This window comes from Falco biarmicus, chromosome 6 (assembly GCF_023638135.1).
Source record: "Falco biarmicus isolate bFalBia1 chromosome 6, bFalBia1.pri, whole genome shotgun sequence".
Taxonomy (NCBI): Eukaryota; Metazoa; Chordata; class Aves; order Falconiformes; family Falconidae; genus Falco; species Falco biarmicus.
The window spans coordinates 43,664,259-43,691,136 of record NC_079293.1 but is presented as its reverse complement, the minus strand read 5'-3'; the positions used below and the strand labels follow the sequence as shown (position 1 = coordinate 43,691,136).

Here is a 26,878-nt window from a genome sequence, read left to right as displayed (position 1 = left end):
GAACCTGTAAGCGACAGATAAAATAGCTTAATATTACATGTCATGTGGCATTTTATCAGCTACCTTTTACTCCCAGTTACAAGTTAAGATCAATAAGGCCAGGAATCCTGCATATTTTAATTTCATTTAGAGCTCAGACCACATGATGATTTATCCAGTGGTAAAAAGATGCAAGATCACTATACTTATATTATCTTTGCAAAAAAAAAAAGAATGAATATTGAGATGCTGGCCCTCTACTTTTACACTTTCCAAGCTAAAGCTATCTGAAACATCATTTCTACCTAAAAGAGGAAGTTTCTAAGGTACTTGGGGCAGGAAGCATTTGTAGGTACACAGACTGAAATGAGAAAAACCCCATCTAGTAGAATTTATTCATACAAGTGTGTAAGCCACATAGAACATCTAAGCCAGAAATTTTCACTAAATGAATGCTATCTTAGGTGGGTTATAAAACAGTCCATAATCATGTATTTAAAAATACACCAAAAGTACTTCCACCCTGGTTAGACACAGCAAAGATCTTACAAACAGAGCTTTATGATGGTAATGTACAATACAGGCACAATTTCTTTCACATGATCTTCACTAGATTAATCTTCATATAGAAAAACAGTGAGAAAAAGGAACATACTGCTGCAGGACAAAACTTTGAAATTATGTTTTGTGCACTGTCAAGTGAATGACATTTCAATTCAGAATCATTATGTATCTCACTGGCATTTTGTTAATTTTTTTTTTTTTTTTTTACTCCTGAAAGTATACTGCTACCCACATTTCTTAAATTCTTTAGCAATTCATTATATGAAGGACGAAGGCATACACATACTTAGAGGACTGTGTTTCTGTACCACATAAGGTGTTCTGTAAAGAGAAGAGGTAGCCAGTTCTCTGTTTTGGAACCAAGGTCACTGTCAAGAGGTTAAGACTACAAAGATAAGGGAGCAATGGTTTTTAAGAGCAAAATGTTTCACCATCTAATACCGCAGTTCTACTGCACATATTTTTTATCATTATGTTGTCCTATCACTGTATATCAAATGGTTACTCAAGCAGTGAGCCTGTAAGAATGACTCATACTATTCCCCAGCAATTAATCACTACAGGTGAACAAGTATTTGTTCAATTTAAGGAGGATGAATGCTATTACAGTTCAATAGGTCTGACACAACATTTAAACAAACAAAACTGAGCTGGGAATAGCTTGTATTCTACTACTGCAGTTAAGATACACCTAGAAAATCCCACACTGAAAGATCACTAATTGCTCTAACTCCTTTCTAGTTTTCTCAGCAACTGTAATGCCTCATTAAACTTTTTAAGTGAACAGAGGCTGACTTGGCATTTGCTGCACAGACATACTGCACAACTACAATCCAGGAAGACTATATGCCATCTCCAGCCTTTACATAGTTGATGGAAACATGCCAGGAAAGACATCTTACTGAGGCCTTGGTTCAGATTTTTTACTCAAGTTTTTCATCTCAAAGCTGTCCCTTAAATATAGGGACTAGCAAGTCAAGTACTTTCTCCTTTAGGATTGACATATTTCAGATTGCAGGAGATAATGAAATGAAATAGCATGGGGCCTCTGTTCATCTGATTGAAATTATTACTTCACTATATATTCTGTACATATAAACCAAATTACATTTGACACTTCACTTACTTGTCTGAAATTAAATTGGGTCTGTCTGATTTGAAAGATACATAGAAATTTAAAGTTATTTGCTTCATTAGGACAGGTTTTCATGATTAGTTTATTTTACCTAAACACTTTTCCACAAAATACAGTTTCATTCTCCTCCACCAGGGAGATGCTCCCTTTCCCTTCTTCAGACTAAAATGCTAGTCTTTTCTTACAGTTTTCACCTTCGGGCTGGATTAGATTTCCTAAGCCACCCAGAAGCCTCATGTATCATGATGCTCCCCCCAAGGAACGTGCAGTTTGTAACACCACAGAAAACTAGCCATTTATTAAAGCTCAAACTCCCCTCACCCCTTCCACCCCCCACCCCCAAAAGGTGAAAGAAAAGCAAAACACACCTACATGCAGGTAGAAGAAATTGGTTTTCAGGCCACTAGGCTTCGGAAATAAGAGTCTGCTCTGTAATACAATCTGCACAGTCACTTTAAACATTTAGGTTTTTATTTTTCATAATGGTAGTTCCTGAACTTCACCCTGCCTCAGCTTCTCCAGTCAGTGACAACCTGTATCAAACCTAGTGTAACTCCAACACAGTTTGAAAATCATGGCCATGTAGAGCTTTAGAAAAACACAAGCTATATACAGAACAAAGAAGTGCTTAAGCATAAGCAATAGCTTTTCAACCAGAAATTTAGACATTATTGAAAATAAACTGCATAGGATTACATTGTCACCAACAGGACCCAGATGAGATTCATGCATTCAGGTAGAGTCCTGAAGCTTCAGAGTTTAGTTCTCATTTTGCTGTTGAATCTGAAAACTAAAAAACAAGAAAAAGCACAATAGCCATTTGGAAAAAAAAAAAGTCTACCTCCACTGGCAGTTTCCCCAGTAAAGTAGGTATTTAAAGAACTAGCATTTGAATGTAGACCAACATTCTATGCCATGCTAGACAGACTCAAGAATTGGTCTTTTTTTGCCCATTAGTGACACACTTCATGTAATATTTCATGAGCTCAGTAAACTTACAGTTGAAGCCAAGTGAACATGAAACTGCATCTTGTTTGACTGGTTATCAAGATTTATCATGTTTTGATCTAGTCAAAAAGCATCAAGTAAACAGGCTATGCACATATTCCACTGGCTAGTTACTGGATTTGTGCCCCTGTAATTGGAGTGTAGAAAAAGACAATATACTGGAGATTAAACAGCTTATTAAAAGTGAGGTTACAATCTAAATGGAGTTGTTTAAGTAACTGAATAGGAAGGTTACAGTAGTTGCAGGTTACCTAGAAAAGTTACCAATACAAACAAGCCAGCAAGCAAGGAACATGGATGGGGTACAGCTTCCTTTCTGAAGTGCTACAGGCTTAAAATTTAAAGTAGCAATCAAGCTTTAAGCATCCAGTAAATCTGCACAAGCCTAATGGACACATTCTTTATAGTGGCCCATGATAGGTGGATAAGAGACCATGGACAAAGTTCAAAAGATTCAGGCTAGATAAACTCTCAGGGGACAGTCAAGCATTGAAACAACTTTCCCAGGCTTTGTCAAGCCTTACTGTGGCTATGTCAAAGGGTTATTTTCAATTCCAACTAATAGAAGACAAAGTTGTTCCCAAATGTCAATGAAAGCATTTGTGTATAGGATGGGACACCTGTGAAGATTCATGTTCTCAAAAGCATACACCAACAACATTCATAAGATGCCCAAATAGATCTGTCACTTAAAAAGTATGTTACTCTTTAGAAGAAACAGCCTAGGAAGTCTCAATACAGATTAAGAGTATATCCAATCTGGCACATACTTCATGTTTACATTTAAACATCAGCACCATGAGACCAAGCGAGATAAGACTTCTGAAGTCAGCAGCAGTGAGGTACCAGGACAGAAGAAACCTTTAAATTAAAACTGAGCTTCAAAGCCTTTCAGCCAAGCAGAGCCAGAGTTCCAAAATGTATTCAAGAACCATGAAATCTCCCTAATCCTTTTGATCTTCATTTGCTGCCAAAAATACACAGGAGTTATAATGAGGAAACATAAGCATCCCTGCATATAAAATTACAAACTGGTAAGCCAATTCACCAGCTCTAAGTAGTCAGAAGAGCGCAGCACTGTTCTAAAACTGAACAAGATTGAGCTTGGCAGTTTTGTGGGGGTTTTTTGATAGGCTAGCAAGAACCAGTTAAGCTATTTCCTTCAAGACCTCTCTCCTTTCTCACAGTACTCAGGACCATCTCAAGACAGAAGGAAAAAGGAGCAAGCTCATTATCACAGGTAATTAAGATATTTAGTTTTTGAACTCTTGGTAAAGTTTTCAGTGTTAGTGCATGTAAAAGTTATTGGTTATGCATTTGGATGAGGTTACCATAACTACGTGCCTCAGTTGTACAACTGTATTCATTAATGTGTTTCATGTGTAAAGTATTAGTTGAAACTACTCTGCCTTAAATGGCTGGAGATGCATTTTGGTTAGTATCTCTATAACTATACCTTTCCCCTCTTAAATACAATCATTTACCCACCGTGTTCTTACTCAGTGGTACAACCCATCTACTTCACTCAGTCTTAGTGAGCACACTAAAATACCTCCCATCTGTTACTGGTCCCTTCAAGATTTCCGGGATGTCTCAGTCCAGGGGAACTAGTAATGAGACAGATCCTTATGGTGGGGGATAATAAATAGGAACAAGTGTGTAGGCAAGAAGGCTGAAGTGGGACATTACTGGTGACAAAGGAAAAAGTTTAAAGGTGCAAGTGTCTACTCAGCTAAAACCATGACAGATTAGTCCTATTTGGAATGTAGCATATGTCCTAGAAGCAAACTAGACACTGAATGCTGTCTTTGTTCCTTTTTAGGAGTATAAATGCTACCTTATGTTCTCAAGTAAGAGGACACTAATCAGACTTAGATGCAGCCACTCAAGCAAGTGGAATGATAACTCACAAGATACTCATTTCACACTAAACAAGAATATGTAAACACCCACAAGAATCACCTATTCAGATAACACCAGACACCCCATATGGATTGTCACAACACAGCACCATAGCAGCAGTTTGATTTCAGGAACAGTCTTGCTGCTCATCCCATCACATTTTTGAATGGTGGTAGCACTAGCAGCACTGTGATTTACTCTCTGCTTTCAATGGGTCTAGGTCCAGTTTTGGTTTCCCCACATCATTCTCTTCATTAGGAAAGGTTTTGTAGTTGGCAAGGATGTTTTCCACCAGGAATCGAGCAGCTTCATCTATGTTGATGTTGTCCTAGAAATGTTGAAAGCAAAGAATTCAGTTTGTTTTTCTTAACTAGTCACACATTCCTGTTAGAAGCTGGCCAAACCAAAAAAAAAAAAAAGTCTTCTACAGTCTCATCAGCATGACACAAACAGCTTAAATTCATAGGTCATTGCTCATACACTTGCTTTCTGAAAAAAATTACCAGAAAGGTTTGAGACAAAGGTATTCATCCATATTACAAACAGAATACTTCAACTCTAATCCAGTAGGCAGTTTGGGGATAAGTGTCACCTGCATTTGGAAGGCTCACAAATGCCAAAGTGCATTTCTGCATTACCAAAGATAACAGGCAATTACACTGTTCATAGTAGTATTCTATGTTTTGGGGCCTTTTTCTACTTCTGCTGCAGTTTGGATACACTTATTTAAAAGGACATCTTCTATCAGCCTCAAACCCCCACCTAAATCAGGTTGCCTCATCAAGCCACTCTACGTTTTCTTGTGCATACTTTGAAAAGTACCTTCACATACACTCTAGAGAGGGTGTGTACGCAGGATACCCTGATGAAATACCTCACTAGATATCTCAGTTACTGAGGTGCCAAGCTGGCCAGTGGCAAGAGGCCTTTAGCCACAGCTTTGACCTGGCCGGTCCACCTGTTAGCTCACTACAGGGCTGCCACATTTGTAATTGCTCATCTTTTGGAATCAAAGAGAATACCACCCCAGTATACCCTTCTGTCTCCATAATTGTAGATCTAAACTCTACACAAGTAAGGTTAGATCATGAGAACATTTGACCCATCACTACTACACTTGACAAGCTTGTGGTTGTCACCACAAACTCTGCTTTTGGCAGTTTGCAGATAGGCACTTTCCCATGTCCAGAACACAGGAGGATTCTCCTCACTTTAGTGTAATTATGTTCCTAAGATATTTCTGTGAATATTTATACTCTCTGCAGTTCTTTTGCCTTTAATATTCTCCCTAATCCACAGGGAGTGTGACCTATATTACTAATGACAAGACTGAAGATTTCAAGTATCAGTTCCAGCAGAAAGGCAAAAGCAGATTATCAGGATATTTAAGTGGGCAGGACTTAAAACCATAAACTCATTTGGTATGCTTAGAAAACAAGAAAGCTGTCCTGAATTTTTGCCAAGCTAATTTAACACCTCTTCAGAGTACTAAACAAGTCAATTCATAACTGAAATAGGACTAGTATTGTCTGGACTTTTCTCTGCACTGAGAACCTTGTTTTTCATTGTTGTGTCTTAAATGCCACCTAAAATGCAACTTGTCACTACAATTCTGCATCAGGTTTTGTTCTAGTGTTACTTGCATTTATTTTTAACCCATGTGAAGTTTATACATAGCAGTGTTATGGGCAGGTGAAGCTTCAGGGAAGACATAACCCAAAGCAGAATCTTTGTATTCTTTTTGAGTATAAAGAGCCTTAAAATCAGCATTTTTAGTAACAGAAGGGTGGGTTTGGAAATTATTTGTTCAAATGCAAACAAATTATTAGCTAACTTAAGTAATTCCTGTCACTGTGTACCCTTCTTCCTTAAAGTGGTCAGGAAGAGGCTTGTTACTTTATTTTTATGTTTCTCTTACAGACTTCCCCCACTCCTTAAGAGTTGTCTAAGCATCGTTTTGTGCCAGTTCAGCAGCAGCAGCTGAAGGAAGTAGGCAAAAACCAAGGGAAATAAGGGACCTTGAGGTTTAGCTTACCCTATAAAGAAGTTATCAACCAGACTAGTAATTTGGTCTGTAGGCCACATTGCCTTCATCTAGAGGAATCTTCCATTTTAAGGATCAATTGACTTCAGGAACTGCTGGATTTCACTTCCACTTAAGCTACCACAAGCTTACCTGTGCATTGACCAAGTCCACAGACTAAAAGTGTACAATATAAAAAGTTACTCAAGGTTATCTGATTAAAGCAGCTGTCTATCTTAGCTTAAGTTACTATATGTTACTAAGAACAATTTGTTTTTTTCCAGTTCAGTCTTGACATTGCCTGATAAAAAAGAAAAGTGCTTTAGTGACTTTATCATCTGGGTAGGTAGTAAAAAGTGAGCAAACAGCTTGTTCACTTCTAGAGTCTTACCATTTCCTACATCCAACAGCGAAGACAGAAGCTGCAACTAAAGACCTGTACCTAAAGATTACCCGTCTCTTTTGGATAGCTTGATCAGCATTTAGTAGCATTAATATCTAAAGAATGACTCTTTTTCATCTTGCATAAATCAGGATCAGAGTCCAACCCACTTAAACTCAGTGAATCAAGGTGTTCAGTTAGTTTTAAGATTATCTTAATTTGAGATGCAGTTCTAATCTAAACCAAATATACCACAAGTCTTCCTCAAGTGCAAGCTAGCCTGTACAACACTCCCAACTTTTGCTGAACATTGGAGACTTGACTCACACTTATACTCGATAATTTTATTCCCCATAGGACTGTATTCATCCATTCTTATGCCAATACTTAAGAATTAAAACGTTTATTCTTCATGCTCACCTTGGCAGACGTTTCAAACCATCCAGCAAAGCCACCTTCTCTGCAGAACTGGTCCATTTGAGAGGGATTCTGGCTGCCATCTTTCTTCTGGTCACACTTGTTTGCAAGAAGAACAGCAGGGATGGGGCTGCCATTGGGAAGTAGTACTTTACTGTCCAAATCATGCTTCCATTTTGAAACAGCCTCAAAAGTGGAGCCTCTTGTGACATCAAAGACCACAAAAGCACCAACTGCTTCTTTGTAGTATACTCTGGTCATATTTCCAAAGCGCTCCTGGCCTGAAAGAGAGGATGTTGACAGAGTATATTCAAGCATAGACTGTAGTCAATATAAATGGACTTCTGTACCAGGTTAGTACATACAAGTTTGGCATTCAGGTCTAGTCACCCAGTTCATACTACGTTGTCTCTATGCTATATAAGCTCATTATAGCAACCGTTACATATTATACACAGCAAGTCAGATGCTAAAAGCAGTTTGCAATCCCAACTGCCACTCTGAATTTTTCAAAACTTTAAGTAGTAATGCCTAAAACCAATACCAGCACAACTACACACAAATTCTTTAATCAAAAAAACTTTGCAAGATTTAGATATACATCGAGTTACTGCAGCTAAAGACTTAAGCAAACTCAGACTTTCTGAAGGGTGGGTAACAAGGGTTTCTACAAGCTTCAAGGCTAAACAGAAGATGCTTTGAAGGCTGTTAAGTCACCTATATTATAGATTTTTTTTTCCCCTCAGGGACAAGTTCAGAAGGAGTTAGTTTAACAGTCCTAGCTAAACCCATTACCTTTGACTTCATCTTCTAAGTCTAAGGCCTTCTCTGGAAGAGTTTCTGACTATAGGAGTCCTACAGCAACCCCAGGATTTGAAATGATTATCAGAATAGTATATTTTGAACAACTGCACTTCAACAAGTATCCAGAAGAAAACCAATGGTGTCATGGTTTAACTTCAGTCGGCAACCAGATACCACACAGCCGCTCCCTCACTCCCCCTCACCCAGAGGGATGGGGAGAAGAATCAGAATGTAAAACTCAAGGGTTGAGCTAAGAACAATTTAATAGGGAAAGCGAAAGCTGCCCATGTAAGCAAAGAATTCATTCACCACTTCCCATGGGCAGGCAGGTGTTCAGCCATCTCCAGGAAAGCCGGGCTCCATCACATGTTACTTGGGAAGACAAAAGGCATAATGCCAGATGTCCCCACCTTCCTCCTCCTTCCCCTAGTTTATATACGCAGCATGACATCATATGGTATGGAATACCTCTTTGGCTAATTTGGGTCACCTGTCCTGGCCGTGTCCCCTCCCAGTTCTCCGTGCCCCTCCAGCCCTCTTGCTGGCAGGGCCCCAGAACCTGGAAAGTCCTTGAATGAGTATAAACGTGACCCAGCAACAGCCAAACCCATCAGTGTGCCACCAACAGTGTCCTCACACCCAAACCAAAATGCAGCGCTGCACCAGCCACCAAGGAGAAAATGAACTCTATCCCTGCTGAAACGAGGACAAATGGTCAGCAAGTATACTAAACTAAAAAAGCCTTTTCTTAAGTACAATTATTGTTGTTTAGTATACTTCAAATGTAGTATTAGAACGCCGGTTCAGTTATTCTTCTGTTTGGAAGGTCAGATCATCACGCTGTGTTTGTACTGCGCACAGCAGTGTCAAATGCTAGCATTTTGTTTGGAAAGTTCAGGCCACTAAAATAGCTTTCTGCTTTTCCCAATGAAGACTTTGGAACAAAGTAGCCCCTGCACTTAATTTAGTTTTACAGTCTATCGTCACTTCAGCTTTTAGCATTTAGTGCCTATCCTGGTTTAGAATAGATAAAGAATTTTAACTGGAAACGTAAGTGTCCTCCGTTTATAAACATTCAAGTCCACCTTTGACAGCAAGGACAAACAGTTACAAGGAGAACTGGGTATTATAATCTTCTAAGAGCCAGAAATTCATTAGGTGAAGGAACCTGAGAAGGGATCCTGTTCAACGGCATGTTTTTTGAGCTCAATTGCCTCATTTTAGTGTCTGTACTTCAGTGTACCGATTAGCTCATTCCCTATAGACATTTTCAGAAAATGCTGACTAAGCAGCTGTTAGAACTGCCTGAAAGCAGCAGCTATAGTGAAGTGCCAGAAAACTACAAAGCTGACTATTTCTGGCTGTTCAACTTTAAAGTATGAGGCTGCATAAACCAGCATCACTAGCCAGCATATTCTGAGGATTGGAAGTTACACGTGCAATTCTTTCCTACCAGCTCATTATCCTGTGTGAGAACAAGAAGCACACAAGAAGAAAGCTCTTCTCTCCATATTCAAAGCTCAAGATTTGAAGCAGCATTTATGCCATGGACTCCAAGGCCATCAAGCCAGGTGCTAAGTCTGCATCTTAGTGCCTATGTCATTGGAACAGACACATTGCTTGTACAAGTCTCCTGAACAGCATACACAGAACTTGCATACAAGTAACTCAAATTCTCTCTCTAGGTCTTCCCAGGCTGGATTCTTATGCCTGACAGGTGTTTTTTTGTCTAGCTTTACTACAAATTGTTGTACCATGTGCCCATGGTTTTCATGAATCAAATACCTTCTGGCCAAGCTCTTTCCTAATGGCTTTTACTACTTCTGCAGATCAATTGTGTCACATCTAAAGAAGCTTTATCTTTAGATTGTTGGGATTTTCAAGTGAAGCTGCACAGAATCCAATTTCATTACATTAAGCCAGTCACTGCATATGGCATCACACAAGCTATAAGGAGCTCCTTCTCAGCTTCCCCATTTGTTTAGTCAGTCTCACCGCTGATTCTTATTACACAGGAATGCCTCTGTGCTAATGCACAGAGTCTTGCATCCAATTCAGGCAGTATATCCCTTCACACCATGGGACAGGCCCACAAGACAATGTAATCAAGGTCTGCAGTGCTCTGTACCAACATCGGTGTTCTAGAGAAAGATTTTTTCAGTTTGGCCCCAAAATGGCCTAGAAATGAATACTACTTGCTGTTATTTACATGACAGAACACATGAATCTGAAGCAGCACAGGGAAGTCACATCACTCTTGCCTATTCAGTTGCTGAAGATCTGTGGGGATTTCAGTCTTTAATTAAGACTAAGGTTTTCCAAAAACTTGATGGACATTTGCCTAATAAAGTTAAATCATGTTGACAAGTTGCAGAAAGGGTTGCTAACCAGCAGGCAGCAGAGCCAGCATAATCACTACATACGAAAACTAAGTTATTTGGGAATTGCAGAGAAGATTCAGGCAGTTATGATTTCTCAGACAGCTGTGCATGCTGTAAGTAAACATGGCTGTGATCAGTTACCACAGTGCAGAACATTACCATTGACTGAATCTCTTCCTGCCTACTGCCCTCCCATCCAAATAAGCTTTAAAGATAAAGAAATATTAGCTATAGGAGGCTCGTATGGCCTTACTATAACCTTTGCTGAAGCCTGCACAACAGTGCATTTAAAGTGTATGAAAGAGGTTGAATTAGTACATTATGACATATAGCTTCCAAAGAAAAGAAAGTTACAAAATATATATCATAACCAAACTTGGAAGAGTCCTAAAAAACACCAAATGTTTTTTCTTAAAGCATTAACAGGGGGCCTAGCCTTGGCCAGAAAGTCTGAAGTCTGTCAATTCCACTTCCAAGAGAATTCCCTTCATCTTACCATAGTCAGTCTTCCCCACTCACTTGGCCAAATGTCTTTACATACTACAAATTCGAGAGTTGCATTGACTGGTAACAACCAAGATTGCCTGCCAGTTGGTTCCTTGACACTGGTGACTTCTCATGCTCCAGTATTCCTCAAGCCACATGAAGCTTTAACACTGTGCAGCCTCCTGCCAGCTATGCTATACCAGAAAGGCACCAGTCTTGTAGCAAAGCAGCAGACTAGCTGAGTCCCTTCATGGGGCCCTGACTAGGAGTGGGGTTGTACTGACAGATTCAGGAGCTCTGGAATAATGGAGAACCCAAGGTTAGCTTCGTACTGTGTTTCCTTATTGTGTGAGCAGACAGCAGTTCTGGTAGGAACATCAGCCTACACTGAACTGTACTTTATTTTGTACTCTATAGCAGTCACTTAGAAAGCTTGGGATTCAATTGCCCAGACCAATAATATTATTTCTAGCTGGCTTTACTGATAGTAGTAAAAGTTTTTGCTTTTACAGTATCAGGTTTAGTTTTGAAAAAAACATTAATACATATTCTTTCATAATTTAAATTTGGGTGAAAGTAGACGAGTGATGCATATATCAGCATGAAAGCTTCTATCTTATTAGATTTGAGCTTTATATCAGGAGGATTTGATACTCCTTACCCCTAAAAAAATCACACATAAGCTCAATGCCACTGCAGTATTAGAGATCAAAGCCTTTTAATATGTCAAATACTCACCAGTATGAGTGATGCCCTTTTCTAAAGTAGCCCAAACCCCAAAACAGTTTATTATGCAGGGCTGCCTTCACCTCTAGAATTCACAACAATAAATCTGACCTGCATACTAGCTTATGGCTGTTCTTCTGTCGTGTCTGGAGGCTAATGAGGATGGTTATATTCTTTTTATTCCATAAAAAGAAGACAGAAGCAATAACACATAGCCCACCTAAGGGGTAAGAGGTGGTAGATGTGTACTGAGTTCTTGCTTCCTGCTATATAAACCGAGCAGACTTTCTTTACAGTCCTGTTATTACTGACAATGCACATGCTGAGTTTCTTGTAGAGGATACAGAACGTTCTAGACAGCCTTTTCAGAATTTAACAGGACTTTCAGGCAAAGCTTTTGCAAGTGCTTTTCTGCTTGCAAAAACCCGTACAGAAAAAGCAAACCATAGAATACACTATTCCCCCAAAGTCTAGAGTCTTCTATTTGTTATTAAAAGTAAATGACTACATTTTTGCCATGCTCAGTTCAGCCAGGGATTTGTCATTCCCTTTCCTATGTGCAGCAGAATTTTTGCCGTAGTCATTTAACCATGTGTGAGATTAGTGTTGAGCAGTGCAAAGAGTGGATCATACCCACAGAGGCGAAAAAAAAAAAAAAGATTAAAGTGATCAGATGAAACTAGACATAAGGTCTCTAGTATGTATAACCATGGAAGGAGGACAGGAAGCTGATTACTGCAGCAGTATGGGAAGGACGTTACAGGATTAATCATTCTGGTTGGTCTAGTGCCTTGACATAAACCTGGTGATATCAAAGGTATACTTTGTGTTTTAGGGGTTCAGATATAGATAAGGAACTAAGCTACAGGGATCAGAGGTTTTGTTTGGGGCCATGGAAGTGGCTGCATGCAATGCAAAGTTCTGCATTCTCTAACCACAAGATTTTCATACCTAAATGATTCAGCACATACTGTCACTATGTTTTCCAGTAATTGCAACATTAAATGAAATACTTGCATAATGTCATGCATCAGGAACTAATACAATTCGCTACAGCGGCATCACCGGAATTATGTTAGTTTAAAACTGTATCAGAGCCTGGGAGCTATTCTTGCTTCCCAGTTTACATTCTAACAGGGTAAACTGTAAGATAGAAACTACATGAAAATCAGTCATAGCTAGGATTGACATTAGAAGCTTTATCCTTTACAGTGAAGTAAAAGACAAGTTATCATAAGATTCAGACAGTGCCAACCTTGTTTTGAAGTACGCTTTAAAGTTACTACAACAATCTTTCTCAACGTAAGGAATAAAGAAGGGAGTCCTGTTTATCACAGCAGTGTGACTCACTTTCGCAGTTCTTGCTTTTACTTAGCAGGAGATACCCTACACTCCTACCATTATTTCCACTCTTGACTCCTCCTACATGATGGGAGTTGAGGCTAGAAAAAGTGAGTTAAGTGCACAAATGACTGCTGAATATGCATGCTACTGAGTTTCTCAGGGTTTCTTTTCCCAGACTACTTGCCATACCTAGAAGTCTTACCCAAGAACTTACTCTTGAGTAAGATACCAAATCTAGAAGCAGCTACCCCAACTATAATTTTTTGCTATGAAGGCAAGTTTTAGTTTACCTCTGTCGATACCCACAGTATAGCACAGATTTCCCACCCTGTAAAAAATCCAAGCTTAGTCTTACCCGAAGCCACACAACTTAAACCAGAGTTGTGTTAACTGCATTTAAACCCTTAAATCTCACCAGGATTACTGACAGACAACTGGACGGAGTTCTTCAAAGTTCTTTTTCAGATGAGACTAACAGTTCTAGCATCCTCCAAAAATAACACCATTAATGAGGAAAAGAAATATGACCAACAGTTATAAAATCCTGACAACTGGAAGAATGATAGAACAAGTAGTTTCTTTCATTGAAGTAACGTTAGTTCAAGTCATCTTTGACAAGGCTAATCAGCTTAATGGATGGCCAGAGCTCAAACTTTGATTTTAGCAAGTCTGGCAGTTCCACATCAAATAATATTAAACTATAGATGTATAGTGTAGACTGCAGTCACCCAAAATTCAATGCACAACAAGATGAGGAGTTTTATTCCAGCATTGTTTGCTGCTAACTGGAAGACCAGTGCAACGAAGTTTTGCAGTTTTCCTGGAATACTAAGTTATCAAGAGTCTGTTAAACAGAAAGAAGTGTTCAGTTTATGAATAAAGCCAAGCAGCTCTTGCAAACATTGTACTTCAGAACGCTGAAACTCAGAGTTGTGTTAGTTTAAAGGGCAGTTTAAGTTCAACAGAAAGAAGGAATGTACCACACAGGAAGAGTTCAATCTATAAAACCAAGCAAAAAAAAAAAAAATAATCTAGCAATACTGCAGTAGTGAAGAAAATCATCAAGATACCTAGTGAATCAAATTAAGTGAGTTCAAAATGCATAGAAGTAGCATTCTGCTAGTGTATTTTAGTTATTCTGCTCTTCTATTAACAGGTACTATATACACTACAGTGCACTCATGCATCACAGCGTGCTTATTAAGAGATATAAGTGAAAGGTAATAATAGATCAGTTTTAGTCTGGGAATACTTAAACATTCTCCTTCCACAGAGAAGAGGCTTCTCGTATGAACTGTTTAGCATTACCATTAACAGTCAATTAGTCATGCCAAAATTCAAGAATGGGCATTAGTGACAGACTAGCTCTAAACTAACTGACAACACCATGGCTCTTAGGTCCTCACTATCAACTACTCTGACCTTATTGGCCACACAGTGTGCAAACACAGTGCCACTATTTAGGTTTCAATGTCAAACTCCACAAGTCACTTGTTTCAGTTTCCAGGGCCAGGAGACATTCATGCTTTTATTCGACCCAGACAGGAAAAACCCCACAATTCAACAATAAGTGAAACCCTTTTTTCCAGTCGTCTTTCTGCCAAGGGAAGGTCTAACCTAATGAGCACTCTCCTCTCTGCTCCAGATGTGCTGCTTACAAAAGCTTTTTTCTCTAGTTTCCTGAATTTCTAGGGTCAGTTTTTCACATATTAACATCAAGGAACATCCAAGTGGCAGCCCCTTAAATTTCAACTCAGTAAAGTTCACATCTTTCAGCATTGTAGATGTAAGCTAAAGCACCATCCAAGATGGCTGGGCATGCAGCCCAATCCTCGCACCAAGTTAGAACCATCATTACTTCCAAAACTCACTTAAGTCCTTTAGGAGCCACAGGCAAGAACAGACTACGCTTTGGATGCCTGTTGGTCCTACAGCTGGATGTTTGGCACAATACAGAAAATATCCAGAACTGCCCTGAGGATACATCCCCTAGTTCTCCAGACATCTAATGTACATTTTAGCACTACCAGGGTCAAGTGTGACCTGACTGAGGCTCCTTTTCAGACAGATGTATCAATATGTTAACTGGCAAGCTACCAGCGCTGACAGCTTTCATCCCTCTCCCCAAACCAGCACAGCTTGTCCCAGAACTGTCTTACCCAATTAGGTTGAATCAGCTATTCACTAAGAAGTAGGTTAACCAAATCACTATCAATATTACAGGATATGCCCAAATGTCTACCCGCTTTATCACATGGGTAGCAGTTGTAGGTTGAGAGTAGACACTGAGAGTGTCAATACTACGCAGCTCTCCACTCCTCACTCTGCGTAATAGCTTAAATGGGTAAAAGATGCAAAGTGTTTAAACCACAGAGGTGTTGGAACTATGCTAGCAGCTCTAGCAGATATTAGAAACCTTTAAGAGTTAAAAAGGGCACATCTACCCTGACTTTTACTTTCCACCCCTGTGAAAGTAATATTTGGTATTTGTGGTTCTGGCGAAAAACACCTTGTAGTTCTTGCTTTTGAACCTCTTGAATATGATACCCTCCTGTATTAGACAGTACTAGAAACAGTTTCACTGACTGCAGCTCTTAACAGTTTAAGAGACAAAACGCATCAGATGATTTTTAAGGCAATTGCTAGTGTCCTTTCTTACTAAGGGTGGTGTGGGAAAATTAAATGACCACTGGATGGACTTCTGCCTAAAAGCAACTGTCCCAAACCCTTCAGAAGAACAGTCTTCAGGGGAAAAGGTAACCTGCCTGTTAATCCCTGTTCAGCTGACCCCCACTTTACCGTAAGAGATAACCAGAGGATCAAAGGTTATGTCTGCATTAGAAAGTTGCAAGGTGCAGTTGAACAGTTCTGTTGAATGAGACAAGTGTCAGAGACCTGACTTCCATAGTACACACTATATACATGTGTGATAGACTAGTCATTGAAAAGTTATGAAGAATATCAGTTCGGGTGCAGCAGTATTTTGATTGCTTAGATCATAACAAGGTTTTTCCATGTTCTTAGAAGTCACTATTTCATTCTGAAACGGTAGGAAGTAATTGCTCTAAAGTTTCATTGCACAACACGGCCACTTTCTAATCTAGTAATTTCTTAGCTACCTGAATTTTCAAAGTCAGCAACTAGCCCTTCTGTTCACTGTTTGCTATCTTTCCATTTACCGCTTGATCTTTATTCTAAAGCAGGACAGTTCTGTTTGCTACCAGTGAAACAGCAAGAGCACTGAGGTGCGAGTGCTCAGAAGTCAGACATCTGATTTCCATCAGGAATGCTGGCCACGTCTATCATCCTAATAGATGGGAAAAGCACACCATTCTCCTTCAAGGCTAGGAAGCTTTCCTCTAACAATTGCATGGTTCTCAGGGAATTTTACAGCAAGACTGACAGACTTTTCATTGTTGCCTGTAGCCTTGGGCCAATTCATGACTTAAAATTGTTTAAACTTCACAGCTCACTATCTTGTCTTTAAGAAGTTTAGAGACAATACCCCACACTTAAGGTTCAAAAGGCTTTGTTTAGCATCAAATATTTATGGCAGTCATGTTTGTGTAAGAAAGTTTCACCTGTTTTGCTTGCATCTGCTGAACAGTAAATTAACAAGAGAGGAAGTCTCTGACTAAGCACTAGATTTCCATCCCCAGAAAAGCAGAATTCAAACAAGCTAAATGTTTTCTAACTAGCTGTCAAGTGCAGCACACATGGAAAAACCCTCCTTTGCATTAGTATTCAGAAGTTGACATCGCCCAATTATTAGCGCCAGACAGCATGAATTGGTACTTCCTACCTTGCTTTAACTAGACTTACCCAAACAAGTAATCTGCTAGAGTTAAGCTATTTCACTCCTGACACCCTCTAATCCATCCCCTTTGGTGCACTGTCATGCAGCCAGAGCTGTACTGTGTACTTAACAGTGATGCTGCACAGCACTACAGCATTTCACAGCGCACAGAACAATTCTAAAGTCAGTCTCAAGAACAACTTTATCACAAGACTGAAAAAATGTTAATCTCCAAAATGGTCAGTGTGTCATGGCACACTGTGTGATTGGAATTTTGTATCAAATAGCTGCCACTTCACTCTATCCAGCACTCTAGCCTGGGAGCATTTAAAAAACAAGTTCACATAAGCTGCTTGCAGTGACACTCAGGCTGCTTTTTAATCTATTATTTGGAAAGTTACTAAAATCCATACAATAAGGAATACTTGTTTTCATTTGCTGCTAATCTAGAAGCTGCTACTGAAAGTTTGCTAGTCTTTCTCTAGACAGTTATTTATTATTCAACAAGCTCTATAAACCCCTGAAATCCCATCATTTTTTAAATCATAATCTTACCACCCCATCTACATTTGTTCTGTGTCTCCATAGTGAGAGGAGAACTTTGAATCTAATGTTCTGCCACAGGTAACTTGAGAAACATGCTGTGCTTTGTAGTCGCTACTCACTGCTGGTCATGCTAGCTTTAACATGCAAGAGTTTCACAGGAATTATTCCTATGCAAGTCACTTCCTTCTGACATGGCATATCAGACATCAGAACGTCTGAAGTGATTATTTGAAGGGAACAGTTCACAACAAACTACAAAAGCCAGGCAATGGTTATCCTGGAGTTCAAGGAAGGTATTTCCAACAGCTCTGAGACAGAACCCCAGCGGCCTTGCTTACTACTGAAGGGAAGAATCTTATTTTACATAGCATGCTGAAGTCTTTTTTTTTTTTTTAACCAGGCAGCTAAGATCACCTGTCTTGTGAAATGCAGGGAAGAAAGTAATCAGTTGAAAATGACCCTTTTCCAGCATCTGCCAATTCAATTGTACTTGTGTATATGCACTTCAGTAACACCCTGTCCAAGCGTGCATATAGAGAACACTAAACTGGTAAGAGGTGCAGTGGAGATGTACAGTGAAGACCAAGACTCTGAAGCTGCGACACTGATGCAAGGAGGAGAGTTGATAAAGGTTGATTTACATCCATTACACCGCTCTCTTTATGCGGGGAGTTTATGTTTAGCATTGTCTACTCCAGTTTGTCTCTGAAGGGTTATGCACTTGGCTCGTCAAACCAGACTTACTGCATTACTTGAGTCGGTATTACATGAAGGGCAAGAATTTAGCCAATACTTGCCTGAAAAAAGCATTTATGATCAATGTAAGTTAATGATTTCTGCAAGGATTTCTAGTTTGTTTTATAATCTGACCCCCAAATTAGTTGTGTGATATATACTGTTTTTCCTCCTGTCTGCTGTATTACACAAAATAACTTTGTTATTGTTTTGCTTTAAGGTAACTTCCCTCCTGCCCATTTGATGGATACCCATCTATCCTTTCTTCTCTGTATCAGAGTGCTAGGGAAGCATTTTTGTTGTGATCTTGCAGAAAGCATAAAACTTCTGTGCAACAGCTACATATGATATGAACTTGTATCTATTTGAAAATAAGGCTAAAGTCCCATCTATTCCATAGTGATTAGAAGCTCAAGCACTAAGTGCATCTCATTGTTGGCAGAAATTAAGAATACCTGCCAGATCAATACAGCAAACTTTTAAGCCTGTAGTAGATCAGACTGTCTTCTAAGATGACTTCTTTAACCCCATTTCTCATAGGAGACCTAGAAAAGCCTATGGAGAAATTGTAAACTTATTTCCAAGACACTGAAAGAACATCTGTCTCAATTCTACCATTTAACTGAAAATTAACTGAATAGTCCCATCTTGCATAATCAAAGTTACCATACTAAACTTTCTTACAACACCACGTTCAAGACTAACATTTCCCATGTGCTTACAGAATTCCATCAGCATAGAGGTTTTAAGAAGTTTAGTTCAAGATAACATATACAGTACTTTGAGTTGCTACATAATACAGTACTATGCACAAGAACCTTCACCAATATGAATGATTCAGTATCCACCAGTAAGACAAGGAAGTTGCTTCATCAGCAAGGTCAACCACCATACTTGCCTGATAGCATTTCACAAAAAGTTACTTAAACAGAAGAATTCCAAAAAAGAAAGCATATTGACATCCAGAGCATGTATTCAGAGATGTCTGAAGGCTGGAAACACACCAAAAAAACAAGTTTAACATGTTCAACGCTTATTTGAATACTTAGCTTAGGGCTCCAAGCACAGAAACTCATTCTCAGCTGAAAGCTGGTACCCAATTCGGCTTTTCCAGATGAGCCACAACAAAGGAAACCCTCAGAAGATTTCCCACAGAGGGGTGGTTTCTACAAGGAAACCAAGTCCACTTTCAATTCTGTTTCTTACCTTGACTGCTTTTAAGACAGCATTCACACTTTCAACGTTAGCTGGGCTTCTATTTGCCCCTCCTCAAACTTTTATCTCCTAGTTTTGCATGCTTCCAGCCAGTATCATCCTTCAGTAATTTTTCTCACATGAGATTTATACTTAAATGTGTGAGCAGGAAGCATTCAGAAGTCAGTAACAGGTCTTTTTCATCAGTCAGGAGACTTACATAAAATATTCTCCTGCCCTGACAAGATAGAGCTGTCTCAGCTGTTAGCAAAATTATAGTGCTCCCATCTCCACATGAAGGCTGCTGCTGCTAGAGCCTCCACCACCATGTAAAATAGAAAATAACCTCAGTAACTTACCAGTTTCTGAAAAAACTCCCAGTTCTGCATCCATTTCTGATGCAGTTATTTGTGTGCACGTTTTTCACTCATTAGGTATAAGAGTGAGGAAAAAACACAGTTGGGGGCAGGCTATGCCTGGATTGTCTTTCCTCCACCCTACGCTCACTTGTACTAGGCACACAGCAATTTGTTGTTTCTTTTCAGGAGTTACTTTAATCCCTACATTGAGCTTCAAAATGTGTTGTGGTCAAGGTCAAGTTGTTACAAGAGTACTTTGACTACCTTTAGAGACTGCTACCTTCAAGCTCTCCATACTTTGAAAGACTCCCCTGAAAAGCAGCTGAAGTACATGCCTTTATGGCACAGAGCAATGCATACATAGGAAATTGAGGTTTTCTGGTTGCCCCCTATAGACTTTCAGGGATGCATTAACACTGCTTAAAACCTTATTTAAATAAAAAAGAAATTAGTCTATTAACATAAGAAACAAATCAATAACCTGGTACATAGAAGCAACTTGGCAGTCTTCTGACATGTCAGCAGCACAAATGCAGACGTACATACAGCTGCTTGAAACTAAGGTTTTACACATGCTAGTACAATATCTCACATACTGGAACAGACTGAATGCCTTTGAAACTCAGCTGTGTACGGTTGTGTATTTTAGTGGCTATGCTCCACAGAAGATGCATAGCTACCAAGCACTCCACCTTTCCAGAGGAGATAACATTTTCTGTCCCAATGCAATAAGATCTATCAAGTGCTGCATAACTCCTGATTATCTAAGCAAGAAGGCTTGCATTTTGCCTGTGCTAATTTCAGTTCAAGTTTTCTGCCCTGCTGTGAATTAAGTTTTAGAATATCCTCCTCCCACATTCGTGGTTTCCTGTACTCACTTTCCCATTTCTCATGGCTTCGTATTGATGACAGCAAGTTAACTTCCTAAAGAAGTTTAAGCTTAACAGCAACTCACGCATGTAAAACTCACTTGTCTTCATAGACAAGATAGTTATTCCAGCTCTTCCTCAACTTAGTATTTGAGGAAAATACTTCATCTGATTTCTCCACCCTCTTGGGGACCGGTATATACTTCTAACAAGTTAGAGTTCAGATCTTTAAGGAGACAGACAAGAGTTTAGTAACAAATCTGCATGCTGCAAGTCTTATCATTCAAGTTCTGAAAGCTTGTTTACAGAATGTTTAAAACACTGAAGTACAGTCATTCCTCTTCTGTTTGGCCGATTTCATAGCCAAGCTCTTCCAGTTAAAGCATTGATCCAGTTCTAATAAACACCTTTACAAAGAAATTCTAACAGAGTCCCAGAAGGATGCTATTACACCAAAGTTAATGCAGAATCACTGCCAAAGCTTTAAAACCAAATTTGTCAACCAGTTGTCATTAGTGACTTCTTCAGGAGAAGCCAAGCTCAAGTAGTTATCTATGACTTTTACCACCCTTGCCCTCCAGCAAGTTGTGTGCTTGTACAGGCTCATGTGAGTGACAGTGATAGTCAATGTGATCATAAAGCAGCAGCTAACATTACTGAGTTGCTGATTTTATTAGAGCAGATCAAAAGGTTTTATGATACAGAAAATCCTTTTAATGTGTTATTTCAATGATATTTGACTGAGCTTCATCGATATGCTATGTTCACCTCCTACACTATGTTGTGGTCATTGCAGTACACTCGCCAAAACAGCATGCTTGTCAAGTAGGAATGTTCAGTGTACTGAAATAGACTTTAAAAGCACTTCCTAATCATTAGGTTTCCTTTGTTTTGTATCTTTTTACCACAATGACTCATTCCTATCTCCTATTTATTTCACCAGCTATTTGTGTCCTTTGATCAAGGGAGTTACCCTGGTTCTAACACTTTCAGAATTTATCCAGGAAGAGATATTTATCATAACTCCACATGTCAAGATAAAAACAAAAGTAATGCCTAAGGGCAGCAAAGTTTAGAAGTTTTGCTCCTGTATGAACATGCACGTAATCTGTGCAGCTTCTTTCAGAATACTTCATGCTGCAACCAAGGTAATTTGACAGTTACGGATAAGTCTTACTCCCAAGCTTCTTCATCTCCATTATTCAAGAAGCTACAACCTGTATCTAAAAACTAAAATGCCTGAGAACCCTTCTGAAATACACAAGTCTAGGCACAACAGTACCCTTCTTCCCCGTACACTATTTCACACCCCATCCCCTTGATCCCTTGCAGGAACCTGCATTAGTTTTTTACTGGTAAAAATAGCCTTCTTGTTGTAAGGTACAAAGCATAGACAGTGTAACACTGTCATGCTCTATTTGACAGAATTATCTAATCACTAAAAAAAAAAACCACCACTCAGCTAGCATAAGAAGTTGAATTCACTCATGAGCCTGCTGCATTGCAACACACAGCACAATATTCATTATTTTGACTATAATCACGCCAGAAACCAGTACAGTATCTGCATTATAGCCTTTGACTGATGACTGAACTACATTGTTAATTTTTATCATTGATTTGGTTACAGAACCTTGGATTGCAGGACCCAGCTCTTTGAGGAAAGCTTTATGATGAACTGTGGAGTACAAGCTTTGATCTAGTGAAAAATAACATGCCTCACTATGCTTAAAGGTTAGACTTTAATTCAGAAGCCTTTTTAAATGCATCGTAATCAATTCAGAACACTAGCACCATATTGCTTGCAGGGAAGTCACATGTACCATTAATTACCATAATATTTCTTCAAGAGATCTAAAGCTGTTTGTCTGCACAGACCAGCAGACAAAATCATCTACATGAGCTGTTGAAAGCCAGAAGACAGTTGGGCTGATGAGCTAGAAGGGAATGACTATCACATGCTCAGATACTCTTGTTACACACTTCAGTAAAGCACTTCAGGGAATATGCACTATGACTATAGAGAACAAGGTTGAAGGTTCCTTCTATAACTAACAATTTCTATATAAACTTGTTAACATCCTCAGGTATTTACAAATATGCTTGAGTATAGATGTAGACAGCTGGAGAACATGCTCCCAGATTGAGAGCTTCAGGAGTTTTAAGACCACAAAACAACCCTTATGGATATTAAAATCCCCTTTATTTTAATGATTAATGCCTAACTGAGACGCCAAGTTCTATAGAAGCCTGAACTGTTACTCTCACACTAGCTAAGCAGAGATCAATCAAAAAAAAATAAATCACTAAGGCTAAGATTACTTCTCTTCTTGGTCTTGTTTTTCCATTGGGGAAGGACTCCCAGCCCCTTGGAAACAGAGCAGCCTGAACTACCAGATGAGACATACGAGTTTAGTGCAAGTTGCAGAACAATTGTATTTTCCTTTATCATTTGTGCTAGGAAAAGACTAGTTAGGAGTTTCATTCATTGTAATACAGGAAAAATATTTCAGTGACTGGAAAAAAATTTTAATTCTTCCATCTATCAGCAAAATGATCACAAGCCTCCAGGGATTTATCAGCAGATTTATCTTAACTCAGTCTCCACCTACCAGTGTCCAAGATGTACTAAGGGCAGTAATCAAGAATGAAAGATACAGAGTCGTCTAGATCTTGAAATGAACGCATGGGTGTATTGCTAGGACTTCCCATGATATAAGTAGGTTCTGCCCAAACTTTGTTACAAATTACAGTAAGTTTCTGTCTAGCCTGTTGGAACAGATTGCTTTGGCAAAGCACACAGCCTACCCCAGCCCCAGAAACCAAGGGCTGAGAAGTTAAACACAAGCATGGCACCCTGCCAAATCCCAGATCCTGATAGTCTCCCCTCTTCAATCGGGAACCCCAGACTTGCTGAAATAATCCAGAGCACTGTAGCAGCTTGAACCACAACTGTTAATCGATTTACAGAAAGTTAAAACTGATCCAAAAAAGGAACACACCAGAAGAGAAAGCTTGCCAACACTTCACTTGCTCTCCAAAACAGCAATTAGAAAATATTTTAGTTCGCCCTACCGGCCAACAGCAGAAAGATCTATGATGTGCTTCAGCATATGGCAGTAGGAAGCAGGCTTTTTGAGGAATCATATTCAAAGTGTTTTAAGGTAACCTTTAGAGAAGGCCAGAAGCTGATGTATAGCTGGCCTGTCACAGGGTTATACCAGCCACACGTTATGCTTCCTCTTTCGAGCTTCCACTAGATAAAGCCTAGAGCTTGTGGAAACAGTAGCTACCAGTTGTTATCCTAGTTATCTTCCAGCAGCGCAAGTTTAAACACCAGCATGTGAAATGAAGTCTGTTTTTCCAAATCCAAGAAGATATTTTAACATCTTAGAGATGGATGAAGAGAGCTGCAGGTTAAAACCTGGGCTGCACACAAAACTAGAAATGCAATACCACCAGCTTGAGATGATTAAGGAGTTGAGGGGATAGACTTCTTACAAGACCACAGCAAAACAAGAGTTTGTTCTGTGGCATCTGACACCACAGCACAAGCAAAGTTAACTGTGACAGGTATACAGCTGGAGTCTTCAGAACAGAGGTGTTAAAGAACAGTTTTGAATTACACATAGGAAAGGAATGATGTGTTGTTTGGGCGTGTGAACAGGGCTTTTCTGCTCCTCTATGCTCGAAGTACCTTTTTGATAAAAAAAAATCCAAAACCTGAATGTTTCACACACACAACACGAGTGCCATTCCCTTATTCCACCTTGCAGGGACACAGTTACTTTTAAATAAGGCAGGCAACTCCACTGCTTGAGCACAGTTTGAGCATACTTCCTTTGAAAGACAGTTTTAGGTACTCAAGTTACCTTTATTTAACCTGTAAGGCGTGCTTACTAAACATAACATACTTGGAGGAGATATTCGTTTCTTCTAGAAGCATTAGGGAGCCGTAACCCTGAGTGAATGTAAGCAGCAGCGATAACCAGGGCCACAGGCACCCAGGCAAGCAGGTCAGGGGGAGCAGTACGAGCAGGAGCCCTAGGGCCAGCAGGCAGAGCAATGCACTGTCGGGAACTACCGCAAAAAGCCAGGGCCAAGGCAAGAGACCCGCAACTTCAGCTAACTAGAGCCCGGACAGTCTGCAAAAAGTCAAAAAACTTCACTCCCACACCAAGACCTCCCTCTACTTACATCTCAAACACAGGCAAGAGGGGCTGCAGGCAACAGGAGGAAGGGGAAAAACAAGGCGGCACTTTTCACAGTCAAAACACTTTCCCCCCCAGAGGCCAGGCCCACAGGCCTCTGCCCCGCCGGGGCTCACCCCGGAGCCAAGCCCGGTCCCTACCTGCGATATCCCAGAGCTGCAGCCGCACCAGGGTCTTGCTGTCCCAGTTGATGACTTTGAGTGCGAAATCCACCCCGATGGTGGCCCGGTAGTGCTGAGAGAAGAGCTGGTGCACGTACCGCTTGATAATACTGGTTTTACCCACACCCAGCTCCCCGATCACCAGCACCTTAAAAAGATGCTCCCGGCACTCGGGCACACCGGAGCCCGCTCCTTCCCCGCCGGCCATCCTCGGCCCTCCCGGGGCGCAGCGGGGAGGCCGGGCTACCGTGGCGGCCGCTCGCTCGCCCGCCCTCCTCTGAACTTTCCCAGCCGGCAACTTTCCTCCAACTTTCCCCCGCCGCCTCCACGCTGGGCCGGCCTACGCCGGGCGGGGGGAAAGGGAGAGGGAGTGAGGGAGGAGCAGGAGGAGGGAAAAGCCGCAACCACCTGACTGCAGTCACAGGACGCGGAAACTCCGCGGCCATATAAAAGCCCGGGAGGGGGGGGGGGGGGGGGGGGGGGAGGGGCGGGAGGAGGGACCCGGCCCGCGGTGCCAGGCGGGGTCCCAGCGTCCCCCCGTAGGGTGTCTGGGGTCCCGGCTGGGATGGGCTGGCCGTGGGGAGGCCACCGGCTCCGTCCCGCTCTCCCCGGGCGCCCGCCGGGGCACGGGCGTGCCCCGGCGGGCGCCCGGGGAGAGCGGGACGGAGCGGCCGCCGTGGCGAGAGCTGAGGGGGCTCTTCCCTGGAAACGCTCGAGGTTTCTCCCCTCTCCTCAGCAAAGAGGCTTGCGGGACAAAGAGGGCTTTACCATCACGTCTGCTGACAGCAGTGCTACCGTAACCCTCACCCACAGTGGAATCCCCGTTACCGGGCTTGCTGCCCGCCCGGCCCGGGCCTGACCCTGCACACCAGGTGGGGTGCTGAGCCAGGCCCGGGGCAGTGGGGTAGGCAAGGCCGTCACTGTGAGGGGCTCGGGTAACCGAGGAAAAAATCCCCCCCTCACCTGCAGGATTCCCATCAAACACAACTTTATTCGGTTCCCTTCTCCCCCTAAATTAATCCAATAACATATTTTTTAATCACTTTCCAGTTGTTTTAAATAATACATCAGGCAATGAACAGACACACCGTGAGAACCCAACATAAAATAAATTTCCAGTCCCTGGGACCATGCAGTGTCGTGTGTGTAGCTTGTAGGTGCTGGGAAAAACAAACGTCTTTGCTAATGTGCTCTTCAAATAAAACACCCAACCCCAACCATCTGTCCTTGCGACAAGAGGCTGACGTTTTGTGGCTAAGTAGTGGTGTCTTCGTGCTGTAATGCTTAATTATTGTGTAAATTCCTTAACAGAGTTATTTCATACCGGAGAGGTGTGAAAAGTGCTCCAAAAGGGAAATGCTGTGTGTCTGGACTGTGTGTGTGCACGCCAGCTGGGAGCCCAAGTGAAGACCCTGTTAGCAGCGAAGGGATGCCTCCAGCAGGAAACAGTGGTTAAAATACCTGGTAACTAATCTGGCAAACCGTCTTCTGTTGCTCCTGATTTTGTAATATTTTATTGCATATACTTATTTATTCCTTTCCTATGCTTTAAGTAAGTGGCTTCAATAAAATGATCCAGACTTCCTCAGCTGGCTTGGAGCATGCTTACTTCCATGTCACACGAAGGCGGTGCATGCAGCATACATGGGAGTGGGTGAAGAGAATAGCTGTTTGGCAAAATGAGGCTAAAAACCTAGGGTTCTTGGAGAAAAACTGTGTTTAGAGATTTTGGGTTAAATTTGTTAATTTAAGCTGTCATGCTATATTGACGTCAAGACAATTGTTCTAATTACTGTTTGCTTTCCAGCAGCAATCCTAACATCAGAATATAAACTAGGGGAAGACTGTTACTCAAA

At 40.8% G+C, this 26,878-nt stretch overlaps 1 protein-coding gene across 1 annotated transcript; it reads right to left on the bottom strand.

Annotated features, from left to right (window-relative positions):
* Positions 1 to 346: 346 nt before the first annotated feature.
* Positions 347 to 25,436, bottom strand: RAB32 (RAB32, member RAS oncogene family). Its single transcript, XM_056344083.1, has 3 exons — positions 25,002 to 25,436; positions 7,414 to 7,691; positions 347 to 4,916 (listed from the first exon to the last, which is right to left on the bottom strand). The coding sequence occupies exons 1-3, from the start codon at positions 25,228 to 25,230 to the stop codon at positions 4,767 to 4,769; spliced, it is 657 nt and encodes a 218-aa protein (XP_056200058.1). The 5' UTR covers positions 25,231 to 25,436; the 3' UTR covers positions 347 to 4,766.
* Positions 25,437 to 26,878: the final 1,442 nt, after the last annotated feature.